Here is a 25,777-nt window from a genome sequence, read left to right as displayed (position 1 = left end):
AAATAGAAAATGGTGTGACAGAAATGACTGACTATCCTAAATCAGCTGATCCCAGCATAATTTATTTCAGTTCGTAGGCAGCTAAGTAATGTCTGTTGGAGGCAGCGGGAGGTAAAAGGCAGGCTGAGCACTGTAACGCAAACCTGGAGAAAAATTACATTTACCAAACGGAGGATTTTGTTCATTTTCTTTTTTTTCTCAAAGGTTTACAAACAGATTTTTATGACAGGACCATAAAGAACTCACTATGGTGATTTTCTTTTCTTCTTTTTTTTTACTCTGAAACATTATTGCTAAATTGAAACAGGGTGGGGCCCTAAAACCAACATGTAACAAGAAAATATCTCTATGGCTGCTCTGAACGCAGACGGCATGAAATGTGGACAAACATCCAACTGTGGCTTTAAAAAAAAAAAAAAAGTACACATTTGCATGTAGGAGCCCTTAACATTTCTCAATCACACTAGTCTGAGGAGCAGCATCACAAGAAAGGTAAAAAACAAAACGTGTCAACATTCAACACTTGAGAGTCCATGTTTGATTGTCAGCTTCTAAAACGCATCTGTCACCAAACCCAGTTCTAGAGTATGAAAACGTTTGTTTACTGTGCAAAAACACTGACAGCATGAGAGCATCGCTCTAGTATTAAGAGCTACACTTAATGAGGAATACTGTAAAAAAAAAAAAAAGGCTCAGCCAGAAGTTGCATGTAGCCCCAAAGTCGCAAATGCGCCTTATCAAATTATGACAGTAAAAACAAAAGCCTCTTTATTATCCTCTAGCTCATATATATATATATATATATATATATATTATAGTGTGTGAGTAAAACACTGATTTAAGAGTTTATTGATAAATAACATTTTATTTATCTGATTTAATGCATAACACATCTGACTAGTTTGGTTTTGGCACTGAAACATGACATTCATGCCACTGAATTGCTTTTCTAAATTGGCAGCGTTAGAATAAGATAACCAGCAGTTTAAATCTTAAGTGAAATATATAATACGATAAATTAATGACGCTTAATGTATAAATTGTGATTGAGAAGTGGAACGTGGGAGTCATTCAGACACGAAGTGTGTGTGTGTGTGTGTGTGTGACTCTTCTTCTGAGGAGAGGAAACGTTCCTGAGTCTCCGGCTGTGAAACCTGCTCTGCTCTCCTGTCCAGCTGCTCGCGTCAAATCTGCTGAGCTGCCAAAATATTCTCAGGGGAAAGGGAGGCTGATACAGCTGCTGAGGGCAGGAATCGAGAGATAACGGTCAGAGAGCGCTGTAGTCTTCATAACCCCCCCCCCCCCGCAGACTCAAATAAGACACTTGGAAATAAGTCAACTAAAAAAAAAAGCCACAAAATCTAGAAAAATGCCCTCATAGTTTTATCTAGTGTATCAACTAAGGTGTAAACACTAAAGGAATCACTGAAAGAAAAAACGTATGAAGAAGGTGCATAGGTTGGTAGTTTTTGACATTGATTCCTTGCTTTTCCAGAAGGATCCAGATTACACATTCATAATCAAATCAGACCATCCACACACACTAACTCCATCTGTTCAAAAGAGCCTTGGGTCTAAAAAGTAACGTCCCACTGCCACTGGTCCCCTTTAACTACATCGTACCAACTGTTTGGGAGGAATTTCCGTCTTTTATTTTTCACCGTAAGAAAGAGATCGTGTGTCACGTTGATCTGTTGCAGTTTGACAATTCATTTCCGTGCTTCCGAGGTCACACCACGTTGATGCCGTTTCCGCCTCCGATCGTCGCCCTCTTGCTGCAGTAGGTGAAGCCCGTGTGGTTATTAGTAGAGCCGTTCATGTGTGACGACTTCAGCTCCATCTGGCAGGCGGCGATGGCTGCGTTGAGCTCTAACTGAGCTCGATGCACAACGTAGAACATCAGGCCGATGCTGATGATGATCTGGGAGAAAAAAAGAGACAGTATCAATTAACTACCCCATGGATGGACCTAGAATCCTATTGTTTTAAATCTAAATATGGACACCCTAAAAGGAGTCAAACTCATTTTAGTAACCAATTGTGGAGCGGTTTGATCTCTTAGATGGACAAATCAGTATTTAATATTAAAGGGCCCATGTTAAGCTAAATCTACTTTTCTGTGCTTTAAACGTCATAAAAGTGTTATTTGGGCTTCATACAAAGTGTTTTTTTCATTGATTCCCTCAATCGTTAGTTAGAGGGTGATTTGCTCCTTTCTTACTGCAGGGTGAGCCCAAACACCTCGTTCCAATTTGATGACACGTTCCCACTTTGATGACGAATTTTACATGGCACTGAGCTGGAGGAGCCACGCCTCTCTCTCCCGTGATTGACATGTAAACAGACACGCCCACAAAGGTGACCATTTCAGTGTCCTTTGTGCAGTGCTGTGTGTGTATTTTCTACAGTCTATGTATGTACCGGCGCACGCCCCGCCCCCCACGCTCTGTCTCAGGAGGAAGTCAGTGTGCCGTCTATGAACAAGCCCACTCATGAATATGCATAAGTAGGATTCAAATCAGCCTGTTCGTGTAGAGTTGCTCAGAAAGTGACTTCAGAGGCTAAAACTCTGGAAAACCGGTGAGTTTGGGAAAATAAAACTTAAATACTATGTTTTTGGGGTTCTTAGAACAAATGGAGATAGATGGGTGAAAAATTGCATGACGTGAAACCTTTAATGTGCACTAGTTTGCAATTCCACATATGAAATGTAAAGTTAAGTTTTGTAAGCAATAAGTGACAGATATCAGTCTCTGCAGGATCTTTACTTTAAATTCCCTTGATTTTGTAAACAATTGTGAATTGTAAGATTTGGGAAAAATTTCGTTCTTTCAACAGTTGGAGGGACCGTTTTTTTTTTGTCCAGCAGGCTGAATTGGATGCTCTAAAGGACTGGATTTGGTCCCCTGGCCTCGGGCTTGACACATGTGCCCCAAATGGAAAAGAAAGTTGACATATGGACAACATACATACAAAGCTGTGGTGAGTTTTTCTTTGTTAAATTGTCTGCTTTTGACTGTCAGATTAAGCAATAAATGACATAATGAAAGCAAGGAATTTGACCTTTGAACCCTATCCTATTGATTTACAATGACGGAAATGAGTGTTTGGACCGACCCTACATTTGTGTGAATTTGCAGATTTTACTCCCCCTAAAAAGCATTTCACAAAAAAAAAAACAAATATTCATAACACAATCTAAATGTTTGGAAAAAAAGTGGCAGTTTTGCTTTGAATGCTAAAACGATGCTAAAACGGCTGTAGTTCATTCTAAACATCAGTTTTATTCTGTCTGTAAAAAGATGTATTGGGTTCAAACTAGCTCACAATTCCAGAGGGAAAGTATGTGACAAACAGTTGCGGTGAACATTGGGAGCCGCATGCTGACACGACCTTCTGTAGAGGTCGCAGTGATTCGACCACGTGGTGCTGACCTCAGCTTCACCTGCGTCCACTAAATAAAAGCTGTGCCTCACAGACATGCAGTGCTGTTCTCTCTGGAAGGAGCTCTCTCCAAACTGGAGCTGGTATTTAGGGTTTTAATTCTAATTATAATCATCACAGTAGCAATTAACTCAATAATTATACAAATTCTATCATCACAATTATCTAGCTCAGTGATTCTCAACTGGTGGGTCGGGACCCAAAAGTGGGTCGCGAGCCTGTACTGGGTGGGTCGCCAACAACTGGTGAAAAATAAATGCTTAATGTCTCTCATGTAGGACTTGTCTTTTATTTGGAAAGAAACTTTTATTTTGACAGGCATGCTGTGAAATGCATGTTGCACAGGGAAATATATCGATTTGTTTCAAAAAAAGATTCTGTTGTTTTTTCAACAGCTATTTTTGAAAAACTTCATTTGGTTGGTTGAATTCTAAAAAAACAAAAAACAGTGGGTCGCAATTTAATGACCGTGGCAAAATGTGCGTCCCAGGGTGAGACCAGTTGAGAACCCCTGGTCGAGCTAATTATTTCTAAAATTCATTAGAACAATTAGCTTTATTTCTAAAGTGTGTTTTGTGTTTCACAACATCTACCCACAGGTGTCCCGTTTGCAGTTTTTTCATAATGGTTCAGGCCTAACAAGATTAACAAGAATATATACTCTATTGTCAAGTGGGCCTTGACCTTTGACGCATACGACTGATCCCTGAGCACATGTGAGAGAAACTGTCATCGTTATTGATGGTTGGTAGTTGGGTAGGTTCAACTGAAACCATCTCACACAAGACAAACAGCATTTACAACTGCAAAAGAAAAGATTTAAAAAAAAACAAAAAAAAAACAAGACGGGGCATTTTTCAAACTGCCAACATAAAAGCACAGAAATCTCAAAGGTGTGTCTAAAACAGCATTGATCACTCATTCATTGACAGGGATTAGTCCCTTTTACCACTTATGACATCTTGACAAACGATGCTCGGTTTGTCCGTCATTTTCTCATACTCCTCAGTTTTACGTTTGCTGCACACAAAAGTTGGACTTTGGGGGACGTACACTTCTAAACTGTTTGCCTTCAATGTATGGATGGTGTGAATCCGAGACAACTTCCGTGGCTCAATGTCGGAACGCAAACAGTCTTTTTTCGGGCCGCAGAATTCATCACAGCACCTGTCTGACTACCATCGCAGATAGGTGTTGTGAGGAATTCAGTACCTGAAGAAATTATGGCTCTGTCTAAAGAGGAAAACTCTATTCCTTCTTATAATGCTACTACACAGTATCAAGGCATCTTTGAGAGTAATTAGCGTAATGATAATAATGATTATATTATCTTACTCCATAGGCTATGCAGAAGGAGGCGGTGCAAAAGCCTCATTGTGCGTCACAGCTAAGGCTGGGATAAACAATTATTTTTTAAACAATTAATCTAACGATTCATTTTTCAATGCATCGAATAATCTAACAATTAATTTTTACAGTTCGATGTGATTTGATTTGATTAGCAATTATCTCCCCATTAATTGACTAAAAGTAATTTATACAGTACATGAATTCCTTAACATCGCAACATATGTTTATTGCTCTTCAACTCAAAAGTTCAAGTAAGACTATAAAAGAACTGTCGCAGAATTTAAGATTTATGTTGAAAACACATAGGCCTAACTTACTTACCTTCATTCACATGAAAATAACAACTTAAAGAAATACACTCTGCCACTCACATTTTTCTTTAACTCAAAATTCCAAAATGCTAATACAGAAAGTGCTTTTCCAACAAAAAATAAAGTGTGTGTGCGTGTGCTGTTGCTGCTGCCGCTGATGTCACGGCAGGTGTTTACTCCGTGCTGCCGTCCGGTCACACCTGGGATATAGGACGAGGGTTACGGGGAACAGCTACCTTTTGACGAACGAATGCGTGCCTTCACTGCTTTGCACTTTTGAAACTGGGAGGAGTCACTCGTGATAGCTATCTATCACGAGTGACTCCTCCCAGTTTCAAAGGCCGTCTTTGTTTTGATCGGACTACGCATCGGCGCACATATTTTGTGTCAACGTATTTTTTGCGTCGACGTCATCGATGACGTCGACACGTTGTCCCGGCCCTAGTCACAACCCATATGTGGTCTTTTTTCCCCATAATCAGACTGGTGAGGCATGAAAAGCAACATTGAAATGCAAAACGTAACATTACGATGAAGTTAATATTATACAAATATTTTGTAGATGCACTATTTATTAGGGTTTGTTGTTGCAAACTAATCACCTGTAGGCTGAACACCAAGTAGCCGCTGACGCTTTGCTCCGCGATGACATCCTCAATGGTGCGCAGCGTGGTGCCCAGGTAGGAGTTGAGAAGCTGCGTGGGCAACAGGCCCACAGAGGAGGCCACCAGGTAGTTTGGCAAGGACACATCTGTGATCTAAAAGAAGAAACAGTGACAGGAGTCACTTTTAACTCAATAGATGGTGAAACAAAACCAAAATGTGTTTATGCTTTCTTTGCAGCCATGGGTTAAATGTGAACAACCGTGAAGTGTTTGAACAAACAAAGGATAATAAAGTTTATAGATCCACTTATTGAACATGAGCATTGCTAACTCATAACATTGTCAAGTTAATAAACGTGCATGTTCCACATACTGTTTCCTTGTGATGATCCAACCATAAATTGTGGTTTGTTCAGTTTAAGGACCTTTACTAAGACATCCATCCATTTAAGTACTTGAGTCTTAACTAAGGCACATTACTAGTCCATTAAGGGCGAGACAATCACAGGCATAATTCACAACAGCCGATTGCCAAATTGTGCAGACAGTTTAATGAGTCCTGTTAAGCTTAACCTTATGTTTGATTCCCAACTAGAAAAACTGTTTGAGAAAATCTAATGTTTAGGCTCCCATATGTGTAAATACAGGCCCGGAAACACAACTATGACGATCTGAAAGCAGGAAGTGAGCTTGGAACCTGACAATTTTATGGTTAGAAACAAGTCAAAATTTTTTATTCAGACTTAAATCTAAGAGTATTTATTGTTATATACATTTTTTCAAAGACCCATAGGGGAAAAAAGACTTTGATCTCCAATCTGTGTATGAAACTGACAGGTATTCGTCATCTGTTTACGACTTTGCACAAAGTTCATCCATTGTACCTTCTGCTCATTTCACATCATTGTACCCCATCCTAAATATAAACCAGTGTCTCTGATGCAGTCACCTTTGATCCCGTGATTAAGTGATGACTGTGTGAGGAAGTGATCTTTGCTCTTTGTGTGCTAGCGCTACGCTGTTCATGATAAAGGCTTATTAGGGCTACAACGTGTTGCCCTGAGATTGTCCTTGTGACGAAATCTTCTCAGGGCTTGAAACGTTTATGTAAGTTGCTTCACAAGTGCTTCAGTGGCAAATGCTGAACCCTCGTCTGTTATCATGGGACATATTGATAAGTGCCTGGGAACACACAGGCGTTATCAAAAACCTGCTTAATCAAGCAAATGTCGGATTGCTTTTCCACACGAGGTCTGGCCAGGCATTTTCTGTCTGTGCGATCATGCAACATGGCCTTTATCTTTGAAGATTAGCACTGATGTGTCCACACGATGTGTCAACCGCAGAGACAAATTTCCCTTCAGCTAATCTCTGAAACATGCTGCACAAAATGAGGAATGTGGTCTTTTTACTTCAACCGTCATCGTTTCACAAGTTGTCTTAAGCAACTGGCAACCAGGCGCTGGCAGCTGTCTCATGAGCGGTAACACACTGGAAAGGCCAGTCATCTGTAGGTTTTATAGCAGAACAAAGAATTCCCCAAGTAAACCTCCTACTTACTTCTCCATCTCTCACGATCATTCTGTAAATGGTAGTAAAAAAAAATAAAAAAAATACAGCCCAATGTGTGCGTGAGCTGGTTTATCTTGAGCCTCAAATAACACAGGATATCCTGACTTTTGTAATTCAGTCTTTTGAAAATAAAAGCAAAGAATTATTGAGGTGCACAAATCCCTGATTGCTCCTTTAGCCTATTAGGCTCGTAAGCAAAGACTAAAATATGCATGTGGGTCTACTCTAGTCCACTCATATCTATCTATGGATACTTGCACATCATCCTCAGGGGCTTTTGTAGAAATTTTCCCTGTGCAGTTATTGCTTACGGCTGCAGTCTCCAAGTCGTTTTCGGTTACTTGCTATTATATAGCACCCTGCACTTCACAGAAACAAGCGGGGGCCCAGTGAAATGTAGCCTCACCCACAGAAAGTGCTTACCAAGGGCAGAGAAGACAGCACATAACTCCTCTGTGATCCAGTGGAAACATCAATGTCGCCACCCACAGCCAGTTTATTTTACAATAACCCATCCATCACTATCTGGATCAGGGTTTGTGAAACCCATCCCAGTGTAATAAGAGTCAAAGATTATCATCTTTGACCCCTTTAAAGGGGACATATCATGCTAAATTCACTTTTTTAGCCCTTAAATGCATTTTGTTGTATATTTAGAGTGTTTAGAAGTACAGAAAAGTTCAAATTAGTCTGTTCAGGTGCTCCGTTGATATCTTTATATTCTGTTTTGGTCATATTTTTCAATCTGTTTCGATTTTTCTATTCTCTATTATGTTTTTTGAACAATTACGTCACAGTATTTGCAGTGGAACTGCCAAATTAGGACATCGACTCCAGGCCCAACACTTCGAGCAATCCGTCGCTTTTATTTTGTAGTCCAAGCTCAAGGATGCCGTAGTTACGAGAGGATAAGTCAAAATGTTCGGTTGTTGGATGTAGTAACCCACACGCTTCATTACACCGTCTCCCAGCATCAGAACCTTTTCGAAGTGCCTGGTTGAGTTTTATTTTTCACGGTGCTTGTGTTAGCTCACTTGTTAAAGTTCTGCAGGTTCATCATCTTCATTTTCATCTCGCTCCGCCGGTTGTGTAAATAACGTGTGAATAAACTTTTTCTGCGCCGCTAAATAATCGTATCTCTCCTATCAAACTACAAAAATGGCCAAACAGGGTGGAGTTGAACCGAGTGTCACCTCTGCAACCTGGGGAGGGGGCGGGGTATGAAGTGTCTCATTTGCATTTAAAGAGACAGCACCAAAACGAGTTGCTCTCAGAAGCACATCAGAAAAGGGTAGAAAAGGGGCCTGTGGAGCTATAATAATGAGGAATTCAGACCCAAGCATTGCAGTATTTGAGGTCAAACTAAATTTTCGAGCGCAATTTTCAACTTTTTCAAGCAAATGATCTTTGATTTATTGATCTCTGAGGCCTACACTGTAAAGCTTAAAAATCAAAAAGTTTCATCTCTAGCAGCTTTAATATCAAAAACTGCTCCTCCATAGAGTAAAAGCATTATTTACAAACTAGATTTTAAAAAGTCAACAATGCAGGATGAAAAAAAAAAAAGAAGATTTACACACACTAAATAAATTAATTAGCTTTTATATTGTTTACTAATATTTTCCTATTTCTGGTGATTTTGTCTGTAGCAGAGTCAGTTTAGTATAACTCTCTGCTCAAATCTAGATTTACAGCCTGTTTGTAGGCACTTGAACCTGGCTGTGCTTATTAAGAGCTGAGTAATAGCATCTGAAATCTTTCCACAAATAGCACAGACATACACTCCTGAAATGATTCCTGCTCCTAACATTCAGCTGATTATTGTGATGACCTCATCTGACAGCTGCCAAATGTCTGTTTACTCAGTCACCAGTCCAAAAGGTCATTTCTAGCAGCAGATGCACAAACGTATTACGCAATGAAGAGATATAATTCTCTACAAAATAAAATGTCAAAGAAAAGAGACACACTGGATGAATTCAACATTGATCCCTATTACTCCTGTCCAAAACTTAGAGATACAGCCTTGTATGTTCAAAAACCAAACAGAAAACCTCTCCCCCGATTCACTGTTGCCGTACAGACACTTATTGTAAAGAACTGTCCCTTTACTTTCCCCCACAACGCACCCAAATATGTCAACACCTGCTGCAATTAATCTACACAGTAGCTCACACGTCATCTTTATGTATAGTTGTTTCATGGCCTCGTTTCCTCGTCTTTTGTTGCTGCAATGTTTCCGCAAGAACCATTTGTGGCCAGACTTCTCCGAGCAGTAAACAGCGTTTGCACCATTATTAACACTTGCATCTTCCAGTTTTTATCCGATTATTCAACTATATAGGAATGGGAATAAACATGATGTTTGTTGTGTATTGGAAGTGGGATGTTTTCATCCGAGTTCCTTTGGCTGGTCATTCCGTGTATGACTTAAATTTGCCCATTTCATAGCACATCTTTGTGTGTTTCCTTTTTAAGAACAATTTGGGTATTGATGGGTATTGATTTAATTTTGTTCTATTTTTGTGTGCGATAACACAATTCCAAGCTGCTACAAATTCAGTTGTATGCATAGAAATCTATCGATCTTCTTTGTGCTTTTTGAAAAAGCAGCAAAACCTAGAATAATGTAAACTTCACTATACTTGTGTACCAAATGCAAACAAAACTGATGTCACCAGAATCATCCTGGAGTGGAAAGTCACCCCTAAAAAAAGTAACTAATAGAAGTAGTGTGTAAAGTCATGCCGATAGCACATGGTGGAGATGAGCCGTTACTTCTATCTAACTGTGAGGAGAAAAAGAGCGATATTTCAATTTTTTTTAAAAAATGAATGAACAGTCCCACTTAAAATAGTAGAAATGCAAGCTTGTGCTTTTTGTTAGATCAATTTTGAAACCTGAAGAGGTGGCATGTGTGTGAAGGCTCTTGGTTTGGTTAATTATAGGTCAAGTAGATTTAGATTCTAAATCAAACATATCACCTATGCTATTGAGCTACTCGAACAAGAGGTGGAACAGAGTCACCTTTAAACTAATAACTCGTCATGAAGTCCCATCTCTAATGGCTTTCACCATTTAAAGGTATCAATGAGTTGACTGAGCAGGGGTTTTAAGTTGTTTTAAATTATTCATGAAATAGATGAAGGTCAAGGACTTCAGGTCAAGTGTAAAGTGCAACTGAAAGCAAATAGTCTGACTCTACTTAGCCTAGTATGCTAATGTAAACTTGTGAAGTGCTGTGCTGGTTGATCAGGGACGTGGACAACCTCTTCATAGAAGTAAGTCTACATGGTAAACACAGGCATCAGCAATGATTATTAATAATCAAACTGTTGTTACTTAAAATAGAAATTTAATTAATGAGGAGACGCAGCTCCTTTATGGAGATTGTCGAAGATGGAACTTTAATTCATCTGCTCAAGTCTGGTCCTGGAGCACTCCTGCCCTGCATGTTCTAGATTAAGCCCTGGGTCACCACAACTGATTGTAAAGGGCAGCTTGTTTTCTGGCTGTCTTTAAAGCAGCAGCCAAAAGGGCATCCGTCATAAGATAATGACTCTACCCATTTCTTTACATGGTTCTTACAGGACGACTTCTCTTGTGTCGGTCTACTGTATCTCAACAATGAGCTTCGTATTTACCGTAGTTTCAAAAGCCACTTTTCCATTGAAATTTAAGTCAAACTCTCAAGGCGTGTCTACTGTGTTTCTAGTTGAATGAACGCTGTAGCCGTTCGGTTCATCGTGCACACATACAGCTATAGATATAGTAGCTACATTGTTCGTCTTTGCTTCACAGGATGTCTGATGCAAGGTGCATCACTCTCAAGAGAATGGATGACCTTTTAAGGGTCAAGCATCAGGACGGGGAAGTGGAACAAGTCTATCAGCCTTAACAACTAAGGTGGGGAAACATGCTTTGTCTAAGGGCCATGCTCAGAATGTGAAGAAACAGAAAAAAGCTGCCACTGAAAAATGCAATGGAGACGATGACTGAGTCCTACATTAAGGAAACGAAGGCTGTGTTGTAAACCAACCCTTTTCCAACCATGAGAGCCTCATTAAACTGCAGGAATTGAATAAATGGTGAAAAAAAAAAAGCAATCAGAGGTGGCAAAAGTACTAGTCTTCAGTACTCAAGTAAAAGTATAGATACTTGAGAGTCTGGAACACTCGAATGGACTGATCAATGGTTCACGGCTCAACTAGTCTGGGACATTGGGATGGACTATCCTTCTATCCTATTCTGTTTGCCCTTCTGTTCACTAACCCAACCAGTTGAAGCGGATGGCTGCCACCTCTGAACCTGGTTCCGCTGGAGATTTTTTCCTGTAAAATAGAGGGAGTTTTTTCTTCCCACTGTCGCTAAATACTTGTTCATGTGGATCTTGTTGGGTTCTTTCTTTCTTACTATGGACTCTATATTTTGTTAAGCGCTTTGAGATGACTTTGTTGTAATTTCCACTATTTAAATAAAGTTGAATTTAATTTCATAAAAAATGACTCTGGTAAAAGTATTGAAGTTGCTCCCTTACTAGAGCAAAAGTTAAAAAAAAGTACATGCTACTAAATATACTTAAGTAAAACATGCCCCTTCAATAATAAAACAGGGTTTTTAAACCAGCAAATTCCATATTTTTTATTTTTTTAAGAACTTTTAGAAGACTGGTACATGGAAACAAGTTAAATCTGTTACCTTTGCACACCTGGAGAACTTAGCACTCATAATAAATAAAATTTGTAAATTAAATGTGTCAAGAAAAAAGTGTGAGTAAATGTTCAATAATACCCAGAGCAGCTTTGAGTTTAACATTTTTAAGAACTTGTATTAAACTGGTACATGGCTCTTCCAGCTTCGCGGTTGTTGGTTTGCATCTTTTTACGTCATGACGTCATCTTCAAAGATCTTGAAAAATAAATATTCAAGTAAAGTACAAATACCAGAAAAAAAAAACTTAAGTACAGTAACGAAGTATTTTGACTTTGTTACTTGTCACCTCCACCAGGAAATGAGCTGACGTAATTGACGAGACATCGTCTTTCCGTCACTAATCTGTCATGATTATCTAAAACATCGATTTATGATTGGAAGCCGTGGAACAGGAAATTCAGAGCACGAGGCATAGTACAGGTGTTATTAACCTGTTTAACTGGCTTCACTGGAGCATGTGGTTTCGCAAAAATCAAGCAAACATCTTTGTCTGATGACAACATCAGGACCTTTTAGCGATGTGATCATTGTTTCTAGAACAGGGTGTTTCCACAGGAGCTTAAGCTCAGGAATCTATGGAATATTAAAAAATATAAACCTTTCATCTGAAATATTTATTGGAATTAGCCGTATATTGGAAGTAACTTTTACATAACTGATGGTGATTCTTAAGATGATGCCTGTTCAAATATAATTTTTTATTTATTTTATTTATTTATTTTTAATGGTCTTCCTATTTTTTTTTTTCATTCTATTCAATTACAGAATATTCTTATGCTTAAGTTAAACTAGTGGTTATTTTGCACTTTAAAACTATATTTTTGTTATTATTGGATATTTTTAAAGTTATATTTCAGGATCTTTGAGTGTAACCCATTGGTTGATAATAAATAGGCCAGTTTACCGACTGTTGCTGACTGATCTAGTAATAATCACTTTTCTAACATTACACACTACAAAAGTTAGGGTTAGTTACGGCAAGCGTACAAATAGACTCTTTCAATTAGTGAGGTCCCGATACAACTTTTTCACTTCAGATATGATAACCGATAATGCAGCCTTGCTTATCGGCCGATACCAATATTGATCCGATACAGTATCAGCACAAGTCATACATACTTTTATAACTTATTTTGTCATGTGGAATGTTAGAAAAAACTTGATCAAATGATGTCACTCAAACAGAGAACAATAGTCAGCAACAGTAGGTTACTTTGTTGGAGTGTGAACCACAGTCATCTATAGATAGAAGTGCTGGAGCGGAAAATTTTATCGGAGCGCATATATAAGTGATTTTAGATGCAGTCCAATAAAATCCGATATTCATTTTACTGGTTGATATCGGACCGATATCAATATCGGATCGGGACACCTCTACTTTCAATACTAATTCAATGATTCTTAACTGGTCTGACATTTGTGATCAACCATTATTACCTAATAAGAAGCCCAAAGCCAAATCAGAAACAAGTCCACAATAAGCTTTGGGGTCCCGACCCTTGATATGCAATAAAAGTATGTATGATTAATGCTGTATCGGGTAGGATTGATATTGGTATCGGCAAACATTTAAGACAGTGGAATAAAAGCCTTTCATACTTACCGAGAAAACTGCATTTTGGAGTCCAAAAGGTATGGGGGTCAGTCTTGCTAAGGCCACTATTTTGAGTCCACTCCCTCCTTCCACCACCCTGATGACAGCACTGAGCTGCTCACTGTTCCCAACTTTGTTCAGGACCCAGTCTGTCAATAGTCTTTTACACACCAGGTGTGCCACAAAGGTCCCTATCAGAACCCCCACCATCACCAGTCCTACGCCCAGCACAAAGCCGTAGAGGTAACCCGCTGCCACGTTCAGAACCATGTACCCCCATCCACAGGGGAACGACACACCGATCAGTCCTACGACAAACAGCAGGGCTCCGACCAGGCCATCCAGGCTCTCTATCCACAGCAGCAGGTCCTTCAGGTACTGCCGAACCAGACCCACGGAGGTGAAGCACAAGGCGGTGAGGACGCAGATCAGCAGGGCGCTCTTGAAGCAGAAGGTGGTGATACAGCACGGGTGTCTGAACTCTGTGCTGTTACTGCTGTTTAAGGTAGAGGCTCCATCATCAGGGTCCACCTCAGCATCAGCCTCAGACTTCCCCAAACACGCTCCCCTCTCATCAAAGGCGCCGCATATGAGGATGTCTATTTTGTCGCACTCCTCCGTGGCGGTCCTGTGCAGCCAGCGGTTGACCTGGATCTGGGTCTTACCCACCGCATGCTTCAGGAACTTAGTGAGGGTCTGCACGGTCGTAGGTCCCGACAATGACATGTTGGTCCCCTCCAGTGAGGAGCTGTGAGCGGGGGGCCAGCAGCAGCTGACAGCTGGGGTGTCAGGAGGTCACAGCACAGCCTTCACATCCACCACACGTTCTTTTCTTATGTAGAAGATGGCTTCAGGAGTTGCTGCTGGTCACAACACATCGCAGTTAAACGGAGTTTATCTCGGGTACACCAGCCAGTGTCGAGGCTTGGATGTTCCATGGTTGAAGTCACCGTCTGATACAGTCGCCATGTTCGGGGTTGCCATCCCGCCTCAGCCCTGGTGCTCAGAAGAGCCGAGGCACCAACTTTCCCCGCTGATCCACTTCCAGCTAAACCAGCTCAAATCACTGCGAGGCTAGCCCACTAGCAGCCGTCGCATCTCTGAGACTAACACCCCCTCAGCGGGCCTCCAGGCAGCGGTTCTCCACAGCCGTAGAGCGACTGACAGCTCGGCTTCGGAACGGCAGCTATCGCAGCGGCTTCCCGGATCTGGTTGTTGATGTTTGGTTGTCTGTCCTCCGCCCTTCGCGGTGAAACCGTCTCCGCTCACACACACAGACCATCCACTGTTTGAGTCCCAGAATGCCAAGTAATCCCAGACCACGTGACTCAGCAGCAAGGAATCTTCAACCAATCATCACGCAGCAACTGTTCTCGTGTGGTTTTGCAATACTGTCGAACAGATTGTTTGTTTTTTTAAATGTGACCATGTGAATGCTCCTTTTTCTGACATTTTCTTTACTCTAAATTCATTCATTCATTTTATCATGTATTTAGTTATTTATTTATACTGTTTTGTTTTCATGGTGTTTTTAAAAAAATGTTTTATAGTGTTATTTTCATTTTTTTACTGTTTTTAAGTTGTCATTTACATGATCGAAATAAAGAAATAACAAATTTAAAATAATGAAATTCAAAACTTTATTGTATGAATTCATGTTATACACCTTGTCCCTGGACTAGTTTTTTTAATCATGTTTGAACTGTATGTTGAGCTTTAGTTTACTTCAATTAAAAAAAAAAAAAAAAACCTTTTTAATCAAACAAGATTATTTTCGTATTTAAAACTTTTTGATTGAAAAGTTGTTTTTTTTTAGGAAGAAGTGATTTTTTTCTGATTGAAAGGATTTTTATTTATTTATTTATTGAATAAAGAAGACACGAATCTACCTCCGTACCCATTATATAATTAATATTTATTGACCTGACCTGATGGTGTTGCCAAAGATCTCCACTAGATGTAGCTATTGCACAGTTGTACTTTTAACGCTCTAAGTTTTTGGGTTTTTTTCTATCTTAATTCATTAATCCTATTAATCTATAAGTGTGTAATAGTTATCTGATTTATACGTGTAAATAAATGTCATGTCAATAATTTTACTAATTTATTTGGACTTTTATAAATTGTTTTGAGGTGTTGCTTTGTTTTATAACAAACCTCTGTTTAGCAGACATTTAGGTCCTAATACCGTTATGTGTGTTGATTGTGTTGTAGTTTGTTCGCTACATGATCTACCTCAAAGCAAGACTCAAGAAATGGGCCTGGGACTATGCTGTGTGGAGTTTGCATGTTCTCCCAGACTTGTGCCCACTCTGATTTCCTTCCACAGTACAAAATGTACATGATGTATGTTTGAAGTCGCCCATAGAAGTCATTGGGTGAGCTGAATCATGTACAGAATAAAGCAGTTACAGGGAAATAAACCAATGTTGATGTTTTTTTTTTTTTGTTTTTTTTGCACATACTAGTTTATATAATATTTGTTTTTGTTAATGAAGTCCAAATACAGTATATTCGTAGACCTGGAGGAGGATGTATTGGGACAAAAAGGGGACATTATAAACGACCCAGTGAGACTGAAGTGACCTTTTCTTTGGCCTTTGTACCTTTTACAAAAACGTTTGTCTATTTATAGCATTCCTTTGTGTGTGTGTCTGCTGATCTGTTAAATGAACACATTGTGTTTCAACTTAAAATATGTTAAATTTTTTTTTTTTTTTTTTTTTAAACCTCACTTGCTGGGTTTATTAAAATAAATGATTTGTACTTTGTTCATTCCTGAGCATCAGCTGGACTAACTGTGCAAGTGTCAAGCTTAACAGTGACCTACTGCACAGGAAAGGATGGATTGTTACATATCTTTCAAAATAAAAGCATTTGCCTTTAATCCCAACCTTAAAATATCAATTAAACTATTTAGTCTATATGCAAAACCTATTCTAAAAGCCTTCCCAGCTCTAAAACAAAGCTTCACATCGAGTATGAATACATTTCTGATGAAACAAAAACCTGATCTTTAATTGTGACATGCTGGCATGGAAACTGTGTTGTTAGCCTGTGTGTCTTCACAGCTGAGGGGACGTCAGATTCCTCTGTTGCTCTGTTTGGGCCCCATTGACAGTCAGTGATCATCAGATAAGAGCTTCCAGCAGACTCATTCCTCTAGTTTCCAACAGAAGCTTCATCATAGTGGATAATGGACTGTTCAGAGGAGGTTCAGCCTGTGTGTGAGGAGCCCAGCTCTCAGATGGAGCTCAAAAAGGGAATGTCTATTTTCATTGATGTAAGTAAAATGACTGTCCTATTCTTTATCCATTTTTTTTTTTTTTAAATTAAGGGCAAAAACTTTAAAGAGTTGGTTAATCTATGTGCATAGCTTATCATAACGGATTCACCTGATGTATAAAGGGCACAGAGAGTTCCTGGCTTTAATTTAGCAGGACTAACAATTACTTTTATATTAAGCATGAGGCTTTTTTAGTTTATTTCGTATTCTATTTTTTTTCTTACATCTAATGTAAGCAATGGTTCATGTGTCCGTGTTCACAAAAACCACAAAGTATTTTTTATTCATTTATTTAAATCCATCTATATGTGATTTAATTTGGTATTTTAATTCTGCTGAATTTAAAAGCAAACAAACAAAAATGATGCAGGTTTTATTAATTCAAATTGACTGTCGCCACATCAGCGTTTAAATGTAATGACAGCACAGTGTGGATGAATGATATGGATATTTTTCTCATGAGGAGGGTTTGAATATTTAGGTGTGTGTGTGCGTGTGTGTGAGAATGCATGGTGAGTAATGATCATCCCTGTGAGAGTCCATCTCCAGAGCTTTACATCTCTGTTTGTGTGCCTCCCAGCAGACCTCTTAATTAGGTCCCCTTCATTCCTCTGCACTTGCATCCTTTGGTGCTTGGAGGAAAGCTCCAGAGTTATTAAAGGTGAAAGGCTGCATCCTCCTCTTCCAAACGTCCTTTAGTGCTGATGAGAGGCAGGGATGTGAACCACTGCTGGGCTTTGGTGGAGGATCACAAGTGTCTTGACACATCGTGCATACTGAGATTTAGCGGTCGTGCGTGTTGTGTATGAATCGGCTGCAAGGCTGCAGTACTTTTGTAAAAAATTAAAATGTGCTTTTAAAAAAACCTGAGGCCAATCAAAAGAGCTAACACTTTCAAATACCACATGTATTTGATGCATAAAAAAGCTGTCGTTTGTGACACCCTGCGCTCGTGATGGATTCACTTCGATTAAAAATGAGCTAAATGTGTTGTTAGATGCAACATGAAGGCAGCAGATTTGAGGGGTTTTGAGCTGATTATTGTCTGTTTATGAGAACACAAAGTTCCATCTGAGCCATAAACACCAGTTTTTAAGGAAGCGGATTAGCACCAACTTTGATGAAGGATAAATCCGGAATAAAGTCGCAATTAGAGATCAAAGTTGACATTTTGAGAATAACGTTGAAATATAATGTCGAGATTAAAGTCGAAAAAACGAGATTAAAGTCAAATTTTTTGAAAATAAACTAAAAATGCAATATAATAAAAGTCGAAGGTTTGCTATTAAAGTCAAAACTATGGAAGTAAACTAGGGCCAATTCATAATTTACAACAACAATCCCCATCAAAACTGGCCCTAATCTGTTTCCGTAGCTCCTGAATAGCCACAGACGGCACTGAATGCTCCACCTCTTCCAAACATGACTGGTTTTTCCTTCTGAACAGATTCAGTGTTTGGCAATATCTCTTCAAAGTCCTTAAATCGATTACAACACTGTGTTTATGAGCTAAAAAAGAAAGATCCTCTTTGTTATTAAACCCAACTTTGAAGTATAGTTTAACGCTTTCATCGGTACACGGCATTTTGTAGACTGCCACGAGCTGATCTTTGTTGTCATTTGGTAAATTGGCCCTCGTCAGTTTCCGTAGATTTTACTTTATTATCTAACCTTTTATCACAATATTGTATTAGGAGTTCATTTTCGGAATTTTGACTTTATTCTTGATTTGGCCAAAATCATTCTCTCCATCAAAATTGGCCCTAATCCGCTTCTATAAATCAGTAGGTTTCTTACAAACTGGGAATGAATGTGCTGAACGTCAACACTAATTAAAACTCAATATAATTTCTACCAATATCAGTAAACTGTTTGTTTATTTTCATTTTTCCAGGGATAATCATAGTTGGGAAAAAACAAAACAAACTACAGTTGACCTAAAATCTTGCCTGCAGAGCCACAGCTTCAGACGTTTTCATTGTTAGAAAATCACTCACATCTCTTTTGTTTTTTCACTCAAAGACAAATGAGATTTTAAAACCCTCCACATGGAATTGACAATAATTCAAATCCCTGAGCTGACAGGGAACAGCTGCTCAGCTGTCATATTTGGCCAGCGTGGTCTTTTGGAAGAGCTACACTTTACATTATGTGCTCTGCCTTTAATATTTGCACTGAAGGCTGTGTTTTATGTCTTTTTTTTAATGCACTGCAGTGACGTTTTTGACTCTCAGAAATTTGATATATAATTTGATTATGATAAAGATTAATGTTGACAATTAATCACTTTAAAGAGTTGTATTGACACTGAATGTACATAGGTCTAGTTATGATTTGATTTTTAAATATTACATTTTGTTATTCAGTATATTGTGTTTTTATATTTGTATAAAACCTTCCTATGTATATATTGAGTAATAATAATTATTACGTATTGTACTTTATATAAAATGAACAATGGAGTAGGAGTTCAAAGTGTGTACTTCTTCTTTCTCCTTTTTGTATTCATCTTTACTTTTATGTCGTTTATTTTATTTTCATTGTTGGAAATACAGTTTTCATTCATTCAAAATTGGGATACCCAGGCAGTAACGGGGATTGGTAGCAGAGAATGAATTTGTAAGAGAGAGAGAAAAAAAAATAAAGAACGCATTCGATCCTCAGTAAGTGATCATATGACGTTATTTTATTTTGCATATCTGTTTAAGATATTTTGTTGGTGAATTTAAAGTCGATTGATGAATTGTCTCATCAATTTAATTAGTAGGCGCTTTCATTCTGAGGTCAGAACATGACATGGTCACTTCCTTTCATCTCCTCTCGACTTTGGGTTCAATCTGTCATAATTTAATAAGACATGAGGCCACCAGTGATCACACACCACACACACGCGCGCACTAATTTATGACCTGTTTTGCTTGTTTTCCTTTCTTCTTGCAGATAGTGAGGAGAGCAGACAAAAATGGTGAGTACTGCAGCATCAAACTCAGCCTAAGAATGTTTGTCTTTGTGTGTCTGCGTATTTCAACCACTCTGTTGTAGCTTGTCAATGAAATTCTGATCATGACTCTCTGCTGATTATCTCTCAGTTTCTATGGAAACAGGAAACTGACCATACTCACTATTGTTCACTGTCAGGGTATTGATGAAGATAAACGCTACACATTTTTTTCATTTCACACCAACAGATATAGTGAGGATAAATGGGACTGTTGCAGCAAAACTGTTTGTGCAACAATCCTACTTAATAGCATTGCTTTATTAACTTGGAATAGCAGACAAACAGGAGAAGTTGTTTGTTTAGGTCTGATTTTTGACACTAATATGTCAGCATTTATCATAACTTTGAAACTTTCAACTCTGGAGAAACAAATGAAAGCACATTTTTGTCATATTTAAATTGTTGTAGACAAAGATTCCCTTATAATAATATTAATAGTATTTATTCTAATAAATATGACATGATTAGTACCAAAATGAATCACTTGACTACAAGAGGTGGGGCGATACACTGCATTTACGATACGATACATTAGATGATTATGGACTCGTGATAACAGTACTATCAGTATTTTGGGAAAGGAAGAAAGACTCAAAAAAAAATTGCAACATGACTTTAATCCTGGACATAATTCCTTACTTTTGAACTAAATAGGATTATGAAAAATGATAAACAAACCATCACAACAGGCTAAAACATACAGTATATTTTAATATTAAGACTCCTGAGGTATGGCCAAACTCTTGTTTGATAAAAATAAATATAAATGTCAAAATTTATATGAAAGTCCCATTTTGTTCGTATAGTTGAGCTGACACGACTCCAGAATCACACTACAATGGCAACAAAAAACAATAATTATACAAAAAATGCACAAAAACACAACTGATAGATACAAAAATACACATAATGACTCCAAAAAACATACATTACTGAAAAATACATGTGCATGTCCCATAGAACTAAACCAGGGAAATTGCACATGCTATTTTACTTTGCACCCACAAATTTACCCCTTTATATAACACTACAGAGTACAACGTATGTACACCTCTTCGTACATCCAACCTTCAAACACATACTCATTTGGCCATAATTAACAACTCTACTTAAGCCCCCACTATATGAATATATACTTCTGACAAGTTATATAAATCACAATATACTGCTTTATTAAAAAAAAAAAAAAAAAAAAAAATAGATGTAATACTTGAGGCCTTGTGTTTATGTTTAAAATTATCTAAAAACATGACACAGCTAACAGTTGAATAAGATTAGTTGAGCGATAAGTTATGAAGTTAAGTTTGGTCATATTCGTGTGACTGATTAGGTTTTTATAGTTTTAGGTTCGTGATTGCCTTTCTAGCCTTGATATATGTTTGCCGAGGAAAAACAAAGAATAATTGGTCCTCGTAATGTATTCATTCCCTGTCAAGTGCTGCAGCCGATTTGAAGGCTTGTCAAACAGCAGTAAGAAGAAAAAATCCTCCCACATGTTTGTTCTTATAGTGTGGTACAAACAGCAGAACATCAGTGTCACACTAGATTTTGGCCCCAGAGAGAGCGAGTCACTGTGTTCCTGTTTCATCTGTGGCTCCTATTGTGGCTTTAGCACACACTGCGTGTTGCTATATGACAGATGTGCCAACCATCACCTCCATAGCAGGTCAGTAGATAAGGGCTAAAGATTAGAATACTCATGTCACGCCCTTACAACGCAGCTGGAAGCAAAGCAGCGGGAAAAACACACTGCAAGTGGTTTGCTAAGCTCCACGTTGCCTGAAGGGTGTTCAGTATATTTTTACCTCATGAATATTTCCGTCTGCTTTTATTTGTAAATCCAGAGCACGTCTTCATAAAAACGACTGCATTTTCTGGCTTCTTATCAAGTGCATTAAATGGAAGCAATTTTGATCATTTTTGTACTCAAGTTTAGGTTTTCTAAAAAAAATGCCTATAATTTGCATATAATATCATAGTTGCTACACATGAAGACCCTGACATTAGTAACTCAGAGGTCCTAGATTTTGCACTATTTTTTTTCAAAAATGTTCATGTAATTTAAGGAGTTATTTAAGAAAAATTGGAAGGTATGTTTTTTGTTTTTTTTTTAAAAAAAAAAGAAAGTTCTGGCAAACAATTTGGAATTAAAACAAAAGCCACTGTGTATCTATGGGCAGAGATAAATGACAAGTTCTTGTATATACTGAGGAGCGACATAAATATTTTCAGTTTAGAATGACTTCATGGTGATTTACATAATAATAATTCATGTTTTTGTTGTCATTTTTAAAAACATAATGTGTGACAAAACCGTGGGCGTAAGTGGTGGTTCTGGCTTGCCACATTCGGCCCCTGGCCTCGGGTTTGACACCCCCTCTCTAGACATTTTGACAGCTACAGCAACAATCTATTGAAAGCATTTGTTCTCTGTCACTAGATGATGGAAAACTCTCCTTTGACGAATTCAAATCCTACTTTTCTGATGGAGTGCTGACAGCTGAAGAACTGAAGGAGCTCTTCCACGCTATCGACACCCACAACACAGAGTGAGTATCTATTGATTTCCCCTCTCGTTACACAGAGATAGATGGCAGTGGCACCGCAAGGTGACTAAGATTTTAACAAGCTGAGAATTGTGTGTTTGTATCTCTCTCCACTGTAGTCTGGGCTCCTCTCCAAAGGCTTGACTTTAGAGAGACTCTTATACCGTACTAGACTCTTTCGTAACTATTGTGTTCACATCCAATGTCTTCTCCACACCTCTGCCTCTAAATGTTATCAAGTTGAGTTAATAGACACCTCCTGAAGAGAAATAGCTGCAGAAAAAATGTTCAAAGAGTAACAGGTTTTTATTTGTCATCATGTGAAGTTACGCAACACAGTGAAATCAGCCTCAGGTTGATCTGCTTCAGTGTCTGTATGAGAGGAAATAAAAGACAAAGACAAGACAAGATACAATAAAAGATACACTGATTTACAGTCAGTCAATATTAAAGTACTGTATCGGTAATTAGTTTTCTTTCTGCTTTTATTTAAGATTCACTGACCTATCATTGATTATGCAGTTTATGCCTTTTCTTGTTACTTCTTGTCCCTTAAAGACCAAATGTCTTTTATTTTCTATTTTTTTTATCAAGCTTTCTGGGGCGCTAAGTGTTTCGTCTTGTTTGAAGTAATCGATTGTAACAGCATTTTCCCTTGTGAACCCTATAGTTTCTGTGAAAATACATACTACTCATCACTGCACTACTGCACCATTATTATTATTATTATTATTATTATTATTATTATTATTATTATTATTATTATTATTATTATTATTATTATTATTATTATTTTATTTTATTTAGTTTTGCACATATTAGTCTAACTACTGTTTATATTTATGTTAATTTTTATTTCTAGTTAATTGTTATTATTTAATGTTTACACTATTGGAGAGAGCGCAGTTCACCAAGTCAAATTCCTCTTGTGTATAACTTACATAACCTGGCCAATAAAGTTGATTCTATTCTATTCTATTCTATAAATACATATGTTGCCCCAAATTTTAGATGCACAGCCAGTAGTTTTATTTTCTATGAATATGGGATATAAACTGCTACTACGCTATGCAATGCACACATGTTTCTATTGATACGACTGCAATAAAATCTGAGAATAAAAATATTGCAGATAAAATCACAAAGTGCTGTACAGAGCTGTGGTGAAAATACAAGTGCAACATCATAATAGCATAATAAAAATAAACGTATTAAATCATAAATATAATTACACTACCATGCAGTGTGTAAGTTATTACATAACCTCTATAGTAATTGGCTCCTCTTTATTTTTCCCCACTTTGCAGCAACGTGGACACCGATGAACTGTGTGGTGAGTAACATGTTTCTAATTCCATGTATCCTAACTTCTACAAGCAAATTCGGTCTGACGTTTTCACAGCACCGGGCAAGAAACACACAGTCACATGGCTACAGGCTGTGTGAGCGGAGTGTCACACTAGTGCTGCGTCAACCAAACACCTACAGCATCGTTCAAAATACTTTCCCAATGAAATAAACGCTGGGCACGTGTTAAATACATTTGTCTGTTTGTGGTTTTTGTGTTTTGAAGAGTACTTCTCCCAGCACCTCGGTGAATATGAGAATGTCCTCGCCGCCTTAGAAGACCTCAACATGTCCATACTGAAGGCCATGGATAAAACAAAGAAGGTAGGATAAGAGACATTTTATTCAATTGCACTAAATAATACAATTTAAAAAATACATAAATAGTCATACAACATATACATATATTAAGCTTTATGTTGGTTTTTTTATTTTTTATTTTGGTGCAATATTGTGCTATGACACTTGAATCTAATCACTAATGATCTAATGTAATTCCTAATGATGACAACCTTCCACAATGTGGTGCAGTGAAGCAATTGGAACAGACGTGTGCAACTGGTGGCCCGGGGGCCATATGCGGCCCTCGCTTGAATTTTGTGCAGCCCTCCAAGTAAAAGCACAATGTGCAAATAAACAGAAAAATACATTATACAACAAAAATACGCAAAATATCTCCAAAAATGACAGAAATACAATAGAGTGAAAATTATTCTAAATGACAACAAAAGCATGCAAAATGGCCACAAACATACAAGAAAATGACTCCAAAAACACCAAATGATAACAAAAGTACACGAATTGGCTCATGATGCACAGAACAACAACAAAATAAAATAAAATATAATAGAAATACACCTTTATTTATCCCCTGAGGGGAGATTCATGCAGCAACACAATATAAGAGCAGAGAATAATAAACAAAATATACTAACATAGGATAATAGTGCAAAATGTCGGACATACATAAATTTAAAAAAAACAGCGCGCAATGACACCAAAAACCTATGAAACGACAACAATAACACACACAAGCAATAGCAAAATGACACAAAATGAACACAAACACAGATAAAACACTTGTGTTAATGCTCAGATTGGTCAATATTCTAAATGCTGACGTGAATGTTGATAATGTGGCCCTCGCATCAGACTCTCACATTTTTTTTGGCCCCTGCTGTCGTAACAGTTGCCCACCTCTGATTCAGAACATGCTGCATGGGGGCCTAATGACGCCGGAGACGACCCCTCTGATTTATAGTGGATTATTTCTGCAAAAAGCCATTGCTTATCATTGTGTCCCTTTTTAGTGACACTTTCTTTAACATTTCCAGTAAAATATATTTTGGAGAGGACAATAACAGTCTAAGTGTGGCTCACAGCACGTGCCTTCCTTAAATCACTGCCCACTGCTGACTTATTATAAAACCACACAAAAGCTGCCAAATGAACTTTACGAGTCTAATGCTTTCCTATTTGTTCTGCAGTGAACACAGTTGTCAGCTAACATATAAATGTTTGAGGTGTATTACATAGCGACCTTTGATTTTAAATAGAGATGAACAACTCCCTCTTTATTCGGGATAACACAATTATGCTGCAACAAATCTCTCCCAGCATGCTCTTCTGTAGTAGCCCAGCTGGATACCTCAGCTCTACCAATTCAATTTTCTTTGCTAAAGGGCAAACAGGTATAACACTAGAGCAGTGGTTCTCAAACATCTCACAGTCCCGTACCTTCAGATATTTAACCTAAAGTCATGTACCCCCTACTCCTGCACACTTACAATTGTTACATTTGTCCAGGGTTGGGGTCGATTATAATTGTAATTGCATAGTTGATAATGAATTACAATGATGGCGTAATTATAACCCTGGTTCTATTGGTACGGTTATCCGTATGTAGCGTTTTAGGGTTAGGATTAGGATTAGGATTAGGATTAGGATTAGGTTCAGGGTAAGGTTTAGTCTTAGTCATGCGACCTAAACTGGCCAATGACTGACCTAT

At 38.1% G+C, this 25,777-nt stretch overlaps 2 protein-coding genes across 2 annotated transcripts in view; one reads left to right on the top strand and one right to left on the bottom strand.

The window, feature by feature from the left end:
- Window positions 1-1,115: 1,115 nt before the first annotated feature.
- tmem64 (transmembrane protein 64) lies at window positions 1,116-14,906 on the bottom strand. The gene is made up of 3 exons (XM_028461311.1): window positions 13,599-14,906; window positions 5,708-5,863; window positions 1,116-1,921 (listed from the first exon to the last, which is right to left on the bottom strand). The coding sequence occupies exons 1-3, from the start codon at window positions 14,313-14,315 to the stop codon at window positions 1,730-1,732; spliced, it is 1,065 nt and encodes a 354-aa protein (XP_028317112.1). The 5' UTR covers window positions 14,316-14,906; the 3' UTR covers window positions 1,116-1,729.
- A 1,773-nt stretch (window positions 14,907-16,679) lies between these two features.
- necab1 (N-terminal EF-hand calcium binding protein 1) overlaps window positions 16,680-25,777 on the top strand; it is a 36,824-nt gene continuing 27,726 nt past the window's right edge. Inside the window, exons 1-5 of the mRNA XM_028461967.1 lie at window positions 16,680-16,872; window positions 19,816-19,840; window positions 22,317-22,425; window positions 23,730-23,755; window positions 23,996-24,093. Of these exons, the coding sequence (XP_028317768.1) occupies window positions 16,786-16,872; window positions 19,816-19,840; window positions 22,317-22,425; window positions 23,730-23,755; window positions 23,996-24,093 (345 nt within the window). The 5' untranslated portion in view covers window positions 16,680-16,785. The remainder of the gene's footprint in view (window positions 16,873-19,815; window positions 19,841-22,316; window positions 22,426-23,729; window positions 23,756-23,995; window positions 24,094-25,777) is intronic.

This window comes from Gouania willdenowi, chromosome 11 (assembly GCF_900634775.1).
Source record: "Gouania willdenowi chromosome 11, fGouWil2.1, whole genome shotgun sequence".
NCBI lineage: Eukaryota > Metazoa > Chordata > Actinopteri > Blenniiformes > Gobiesocidae > Gouania > Gouania willdenowi.
This window is presented reverse-complemented; position numbering and strand designations above follow the sequence as displayed.